General features: G+C 38.5%; 1 protein-coding gene across 1 annotated transcript; it reads left to right on the top strand.

Annotated features, from left to right (window-relative positions):
• Positions 1–2834: 2834 nt before the first annotated feature.
• LOC146489710 (uncharacterized) lies at positions 2835–8693 on the top strand. Its single transcript, XM_085104517.1, has 3 exons — positions 2835–3030; positions 7781–7928; positions 8498–8693. Exons 1-3 carry the CDS (start codon positions 2929–2931, stop codon positions 8662–8664), a joined length of 417 nt encoding a protein of 138 aa, XP_084960643.1. The 5' UTR covers positions 2835–2928; the 3' UTR covers positions 8665–8693.
• Positions 8694–8697: the final 4 nt, after the last annotated feature.

The following is an 8697-nucleotide window of genomic DNA, read 5'->3' as shown; positions in this document are numbered from 1 at the left end:
CCTCATCCACGTTTTGCATTTCAAATGTTGACGAACTGTGATTTAAGTTTCTAAACCAGAATTTTTCATTACAAAGAGATCACTTCACCTCGCCGCAGTTAATTTTTAGATAAGATTGTAAATTGCTTTTAACTTTCAGCTGGTACGACTAGCAGAAAGTTAAAAGCATCACATTTGTGACATATTTGTGATTTCTTCAAATGTGATGAAAAGTGTCACAACATTTTCAACGGCACGCTAACTGATCAAGCATTATGAGCAAGTATCAGTGCACGCTACTCAATTGGATGATAACACAAACTATGTCCATGGATCAAATTAGATTGGCACTAATTATCTTTTTTTTTCTTCCAGTTCCTTCTTCTACTTTGTCCGTTGAATAAAACAAATCCTACGAATTACGTTTATAAACAACTTGAAATTAAAAATGTCATATATAGCGACGACATCTCACTTGCGTGTGGCACTGTGGAATTCGACCTATGTCGATGAAAGCTTCAGGATAATATACGTAAGAGGGTTCTTATACTGTAGGATTACCACAACGCCTTATTTGCAATTCCGCCGTTGACATACATACTTCTTTTGTTACATGCTTCAAGGCTACAATAACTTAACTTGCTCAACAAACAAAGAGTTTTATTCTTCCAGAGCTTAAGCATTTCAAAGGATCCTGTTCGAACGTGAGTGCTAGATCAACGGTCGAGAATGTGCTTCACAGACTCTTGAAAGTCAGACGGATTAGGAAGAACTGATATCTGACATATGAGGTCAACATCTATTTACTATATATAAATTTCTTGTAAACAAGCTGAGATCAATTTGTTTAACATGAAGAAGTTATCCCCGACTCGCTCGCCGGCCCTAAGCGAACTTCTGAAAGAAACTGTGGGATCAAAGTTAAGCGATAGAAGAGGGGACTACGCCGATTTTGAATTCAAACCAGTGCTTAAATCAGTGACACAGCAATCTTCCAGACACAGAAGAGCGTGTGAAGCGCCGTGTAGAAATCGTTTACCCGAAGCTACAAGAGTGCTGCTTCAGATCCTGCAAGAGCAAGAACGGTCAACGGTGGCAGAATACACTGTAAATAGCGTCACGTTCAAGGTCTTTGTAGTGGAAGATACTGAATTTTAACACAGACGAACTCAGGATGTGGTGATTTTTCGTTCGCTGGACTGAACTTTCAAGATTGCTTCCTTACAGGGATCTTTTAGCACAGTGTTGTTCAAGGGCTGACTGGAAACTACATTACATAACGTAAGAACGGGCCTTCGTGACTGTCCGGAATAGCCTTAATTAGATTTGTTTTATCAATTTCCTTCAAGGTGTATATATCAGGAGAGAAATTGTTTTTATGGCATAACGACGCAAAGCTGAGGTTGTTATATATTTATCTTTCCTATTTCTCTCAAGAAAATCAAGAAGTTAATAGGAAATGTTGGTTTTTAATTGTACTAAAGGTTATCCCTGGATTTAAAGCTAATTTATCGATTGATATTTCAGTAGTCAAGCCACCAAACGGCAAAGTACACTATACAATCGTTAGAAGGCAACTATTTGTGGCTGATATCTGTTGTACTTGGAGACACGATTCACTGATTCAGTGATAGAATAGCAGCAAAGCAGTTGTGGATGCTAAACAAACAAATAAAATAGAACTGATTGTTTTGTACACAAACAAAGACTTCGCTGAGCGGGTTTTGTTTCTCTGAGAAAAGAGGTGTAAAGAAGGATTAAGGTGTAATACTGGAATTTTTATCCCTCAAGTACTGCATCGATATTGGATCTTAGAAAAGTCATTAATTTTCAAAGAAGTAGAATAAATATTGTTCCGGATGATGCTTTCGTACAGAGTGTCTCGCTATGTCCAAGAGGGCCAAGGTGAGAAAGTGATTGATAAAAATGACCGGAAAAAAAAAAGAAAGAAAAAAGATCTGCCAAAAGAATTAGCCAGCAGATGAATTTATGCTTGAACTTCCGATTTCATGTTGCCATTTGGACAGGTCTGAGAAAGTAATCTAGTTTGATATCTGTGAAAAGATAGAAATAATAAGTTAGCCAGCTTAACAATTAACGCTGTTCTAGTTTTGAAGAAAAATCGTTTCTACGAAGAAAACATGATTATAGAATACTGTACGCTTCAGTGCACTTGTATTAGTGACGTGCGCCAGCCATACCTTCTTTTCCGGTCAAGCTCATGATATCACGTATTACGAATCGTCTACCCCTGGAGACATGGTTCAAGTGCTCTGAACTGTTGAGCTATCAAGTGGTATTTGTGTGAAAAAGGTCAAACCAGTGCGGCAATTCTTTTGTAGTTCAAGAGAGAGCTGTTTATATATCTATCCTATTGTCGTGATTCCTTCTAGTAAACTGTATAATTTGGATTGGAAATTTCTTCAAAAGGATTTTTTTTTTAATTAAGAAGAGGCTTCGATCAGTATAGAGTTAACACGTTGTTTCTGTCAGAAGACTGATAAGGTTCTTAATTTAAAATGGCGAAGGCCCTGTTTAACCACTGAAAGATACGGTCAAGAGGCCTAAGGTCAACCGGTGGCAGTAAACGGCGTCTCAACGTTTCAATTGTATGTTCATCGGAATCTAAATTTCCTCCTTTTTGTGGAATGAAGGAAAATCTACACCCTCTGTTCTTAAGCTGTCAGTTAAAGAATTACGGTGATGTCTCTATAAGGTCTTCTGTTCACTGTTTAAGGGCTTTAGTACATGAAAACATATTTTCACGTTTTGACGTGACATGCATGTTTATTTGTTTCCTTCCCGCCTCTCCCCCAGGCCCCCTCCGCTCGTTCGCTCCAGTGTTCGGCTTTTCGCTCGGCTATTTCGCGCGCCCTCTCAACTATCCACAAAGGGACTGCTAGTAGTCTAGAAAACACGAAGCGCACAGAACCAAGACTGCACGCGCAAATGCTCAACACGCAGGTTTTCCTGGAAACTAATGTCACGCCATCTTCAGCTGTCGCGTTTTGCACGAAAAAGATTTCATCACGAGCTGTCCGAATCTCCGAGGTAAGACGTTTCTTTTCGTCTTTTCCGTCATGGATACAGTACTTTTAAGAAGAAAGTTTTCGGGATACGAAGATTATATCGGCTATCACAAAGAAAGGGAAACAACAAGTACGCCAAACTTTGTCAACATTTCATGAACAATAATTAAGCCCCCAAAGCGCTCTTTGAAATTCATTTCACTTTGGGGGCTTAAAAATGATCATTTATTCCTCGTATTGTCTCAATAACTACTGCAGAATAAAGAAATGAGTGATCATTCAATAGAAATAGTCGTTTAGAGAGGAAGAAGCCGTTTGCATTTCTTTCGCTTAACCTTTTTAGTTATTGCTTCGAGTGACTTAACTTCAATCATACAGGTAAACGATTTATGTCTGTCAAGCTTTGTAGTTTAAATTGCCCCAAAATTTTATTCTATATTCTTAAATGAGTTCGAAAGGCATGTACCAATTAGCGATTTTTGCCTCCAAATTTCACCAATTTTGACACTTTTAAAATTATCGTTTTAAACTTAAGTTTTAAAAATTTAGCATTGATTGGTCTTTAAATTTATGTGCGTTCGACACTAGTAGCAGAGAGGAGACTAGCAAAAAAGTGGCCTTGTTTCGCTCGGTCTGAGGTCACTCGACAGGGTAAAAATCAAAATGTTCTCTTACCTGAAATATATTAATCCAAAAGAGCTGAATGAAATTTTTCCCAAAATAGCTTTCTAAGGCCTTTATTGTGACAAAGTTTAAACTATTTCCATTTTTCTATCTTGCATGGCATTACCTGATTTTTACAGATAACTGTTCTTAATAGCAGGCTACAATAATCAATAAGGCATTCGTACCGTCTTCTAACCTTCCAATCGTAGTCCGATATATGTGCATTGGTGAGACTTAAGGGCCGTTTACACGACAGCTCAAAATGGTACCGCCCCATTGGAAGGTGGTATGGTACCCATAAGTTTGGTAAAGAAATACGCGTGCTAGCTGTTTTAGGTCCATAGGCGCCTATGGCCCTAATGGACTAGTGTTTCGGCTAAACAAGACCGTAGAGTCTACAGAGCTCCATGTGAGAATGGCTACATCAGGGAAAGCGGATTTAGCAGGTTTACAGATGCACGAAATCGGGAATTTCAAACGGTTTGGAGACATAATTCAAATGGATCACAAATCGATTTTCCTTCTTTGCCCGTTCCAGCCTCCTATCAAACAGCACTGCGAACCTTGTTATTGGATAGCGCCTCCTCTTTCGGTTGTTATCTATTTTCTTAGGCATGTATGGTAAACACCCCAATGCAGGAATGAGCAGGTACTTACAAGTCACCTTTACTTAACCCTTTTGCCATTTCCAAGCACAACCAATACCCGTATGCAACAAATTACCAGATAAGTTTGTTTATCAGTTGAGACTTTCACTGGCACGCCCGTAGAGTCAAGGAAATCCTGACTCAGGGGCGAAGCAAACCCGGACAAGAAAAATTGACGGGGAAAAGTCTGGACGGGGAGGAGAACATGAGTTTTCTTAGCCCTATCCCTGTCAGACGTCACCTTCATAACATCAGCAAGGATAACGGGACCCGAAGCATGGATGCCATGCAGCGAATGAAGTATGACACAACAGAAGAACAGCACAGCAGTGGACGGCAGAGGAAACTGAGTTTCTCAACCCCAAAATGTGGATCGATATACACCAATCACAGTCCCCCACTGCGATATAAATTATCAAGCCAAACCAATTAAAGACTCAGTCGAACGGCATGCTTTGAGCGCTTTTGTTATTATTTTTGGATCCGCTTTTGAGACGATAACGGAGAGTATATTAGAGTTGAATATTTTCCTAGAAAGGTCGAAACAGGGTTACGTGCTTAAGGGGAAACAGTTACGGGCGTGTTTTGGTGTCTGAAGGATTTGAAACCTTGAATTTGATCGCTGGTACTGTAACGCTGTTGTTCACCGGCGCGATCCGCCGAAGCCGAGTTACGGGAAACCTAAAGCTCAAGACGAGCAGGGACAAGGAAAACCAAATTGATCTTAATGTATACTTGCAAATCCGCTTGTAAAATCAAGCGAAAGGATGGTTGTGGCTGGGACTGCCTCACGGCCAATTTAACATATAGATGTGCCGGCAAATGCAGGACTACGCGAAAAACAGGTGCGAATATGTTGAGAAGATTTCGGCTTCGCTATGGCGCAACTTTGGTTGCCAATTTTCTAGCTGTAACATAACATATAGTATACCACAAACACACAATCTTCAAACTATGCCCAGCCAAGAAAACTCATAAGATGTTCACAACTTCGAGCTACGAACAATAACTAGGCTTCGGTAAAGTCGCTATCGTTGAGATTTGAGTATCCGAGTACAGCCTTTTAGCTCTTTCACTGGCCTTGAAGAGATTTTCTGATGTAAGTCTTTTGTAAGAGCTTCTGGTATTCTTTCTTGCTCTTCCACCGAGGTTCTTCGTAGCCCTCATGGCGAAAATCTTTGTCGTATACCGGTGTTTGTTCTTGAACTTAACAAAATATGATAAACAAACAATGTCAAACAAAATATATACCCTTCCAAGCAATAATCGATCATCAAATTCCTTATGCTGAAAATTCTGATGGATGCCTTGGAGTTTGAGGGATTGAACAATGATATGACCGACAACTCAATAAAGTGTTCCGCGAAAATTCAGACGAGGCGCTCGACAGAGATTCTTTAACTTAACGTCTCACAGGCTAAGACTAGTAGTAAGCAGTGAAAACGTCGCGAATTACATCTCAAGTGAGCACCTTGCCATGGGACAAACACCAATATACCTTATTTGTACGTACTGTGCCATGCACTGGCAATAGAAGAAGCGGAAACAAAATGGCTGCCTGTGTTATACGGCGGATCGATGTCGATTTTATTATTTTATTTTATTTTTTTTTTTATGACTGATTTTTGCATATTTGTTAATCTTTCTGCCCCAGCAGCTGTCCTGAAGTGGTGTAGGCAATGATTATGTTGCCAGATTTATTTTTCTTTTCTTTTCCGTAATAGGCAATTTATCATAAGAGACAACTGAAAAGAAATCAATGCAAGAAGGTGCAGTCTTAATACCATCATAATTTTTCTTTTCAAAAGTAGAAATATAATAGTACAAAGAAATAAAGTTCCACATATATTTGGAACCACGAAATACGTAGATAGGCTAAATAACGCTCAATTGAGGACGAAAAAGGTAGAGAGCGATAGCTTTCTTAAGAAAACAGAAAGATGTAAAATGTATTAATATCACCACAGCGTAACATTTAATAAATACTGCTTCATTTAGAAAACTCCGCAGAGAGAAAATTGCATAAATTCATGTTTTATCTGCTTATCGCTAATTGAAGATATTTGTCTTCCTTTAATGAAATGTCTCAAAACAAAACAAGTAGTGTTTCTTTTTTTTTGTTTTAGCTCAGTGTTTGGATTTGAAACCCCCTGTCGGTAAAACTGCAACGCTGAAACTTAAAACTTCTTGAATCAAAAATCCATGCCAACCAAAAGATTTATTTTGATGAAATATATAATCCGTACACGCTCTTTTTGAAATGCGCAATTGTGTACTATTAGCGATATATCATGTAACTTTATTAAAAGGCACCTTTTTTGGTTTATGTGATAAAAATCATCAAACAAGTTATTTAAATTAAAATGACAGTGGGACAAAAGCAACCTATCAACAGCCGGTAGTAAAATTGAAAAGGTTTATTGTAATTGAAAGGTTCGAGAAATATCATCTTCGTCGACCATCTGCATAGGAAAAAAGGAATTTTTCAAATCTTTCTACGGGTTCATGTAAGATATTGTATTTTAGTTACCTAACCAGTATTATATGAGTAGTACTTTCAGTGCGTGTTTCAAATCAGTTACCTTGGAAGGACGAATCGTCGAAATCCCCGGCCTCGTTCAAAAGCAGCACCTTATTGTATGCCTTATAAATTAAGGCTTGGCTCGGGGATTTATCTGTCAGCTTCGAATTTGCTGCCAACTTGGAGCAAAGACTAATTCAAACAGCGTACATTATGTCAAACCAAATTCGTCAAACTTATTTTACGCGCTCAAGTTTTATGCTGAACATATCATGCAACTAGGTCTAAGCTAATCACGGGCCTTGTTATATGGAAATACAAAAATAGGCACTTTAAGCAACCACGACAACAACGACAAGGAGAACGTCACTCGAAAATATTAGCTCACGTTTCTCAGTTTAACTAGTTCGAGATTCTTCCAACTCGTTCAACTTGTACTATATGGCTGAACTATCCAGGAACAAAATTGGTAGCAACGGCGAGAGAATAAAAAATTCACCGTCGTGTGCGAACGTTCTCCACAAACCTTGAATTTGGTCATTTCAGGTTCTTTCGCCGGGGGCGTGGAAGAAACTATGTAACCACAGAGCGATTGTGTTCCTTGTTAATCTTACTGTTTTGTGACCTTCTCGTTGCCGTCGCCATATACATGTAACAGCTGCCTAAACTCGCTAATATACTGCATTAAGTAAGGCACATGAAAGGTACGGCGTGTGATTTTAAATTAAAATATGTCTCTCCAGTAGCGTATTATGCGACATTGCGGCAAGCTGTGCTGCACCAAAAATATTTGTCGAAAACTTAAAGGATGCAAACTGTTGGTTAACTTAGAACGCAACCTCACTTCTTTCGATTTTCAACGGTTCTAAGATTAAAATAAATCTATGGTCTTCACGAGTTTCTATCTAGTATTTCTCTCAATTTTTGGTTCAAAACAGCTGCCTCAAGTGGTAAAAGCATTAACAATGTTGTCAAAAACACTCCTCATGGTTGTTCTTTGTTCATTGGCTCTTTTGGCAAGCACTTTACCTCTTCACAAAACAATGTTAACACAAGATATAACAAAGAAGGGATTAACAACAGAAGGTGAGTCGCGCTTCTTCTTATCATCATGAGTGGTTTATCAGTCCGTTGGAACTGACTTATTTCATTATGGTTTATAGCAGGGCTCGTAGCGTAGGAGATACCTTCGCAAGAAAACGTTGACTAGAGCTAAGTTTGTTTCATGCATCAGTTTTCCTTTCACATGGTCAAATTTCTGATTTACTACATTCTAATAAGATTAAATTTAGAAATGCAGTTGACTATAAAATAAGCGAAAAAACGGAAGGACGGTTCGGTGTCATCTTGGCACCATTATCCAGTAAAGTCTGTTACATTCTTTACTTGATAATGGTGCCAAGATGACACTGAGTCGTTAATTCCGCTTATTTTTATAGTCAACTAAGTACAATGAAAAATGCATAAGTGGTACCCGTGGGAAGTAATTTTTGCTTTGCACAGAAAATTTGGAAATAAAATACATGTTCTCTATTTCAATCAATTAACATTCAGAAATATTTGTCTTCGCGTATAGAAACGATTCTCGATATTTTTTTTTATTGTTTTAGAAACTATTTTTGTCGGAGCCAAACAATTTTTTCTTATTTTCTTAGATTCTGAGATGTCAAAGGGTTGTCTTGGTGACATTTACGGCTGCATGATTGAGGCATACTACAACAATGCTTGCTCTAATAATCCGGAAGAAATGGAAGCAAACTGCGCCTGCCATGGCTTCTGCCAGAACCAGCAGTTATGTTCAATGAAGAATGTACAAACGTAAAATAAATAAAGCAAAATGGTTACCGGTCAGTCT

The sequence above is a fragment of the Pavona decussata genome, unplaced genomic scaffold, assembly GCF_977016875.1.
Source record: "Pavona decussata unplaced genomic scaffold, jaPavDecu1.1 SCAFFOLD_4, whole genome shotgun sequence".
NCBI lineage: Eukaryota > Metazoa > Cnidaria > Anthozoa > Scleractinia > Agariciidae > Pavona > Pavona decussata.
This window is presented reverse-complemented; position numbering and strand designations above follow the sequence as displayed.

What these genes read in the sequence shown, in the direction of transcription:
- LOC146489710 (XM_085104517.1), top strand. Translation starts at nt 2,929, where the DNA reads ATGCTCAACACGCAGGTTTTCCTGGAAACTAATGTCACGCCATCTTCA. An exon ending in GAGCTGTCCGAATCTCCGAG is followed by an intron (nt 3,031 to 7,780) that starts GTAAGACGTTTC and finishes GGTTCAAAACAG; the next exon opens with CTGCCTCAAGTGGTAAAAGC. An exon ending in GAAGGGATTAACAACAGAAG is followed by an intron (nt 7,929 to 8,497) that starts GTGAGTCGCGCT and finishes TTATTTTCTTAG; the next exon opens with ATTCTGAGATGTCAAAGGGT.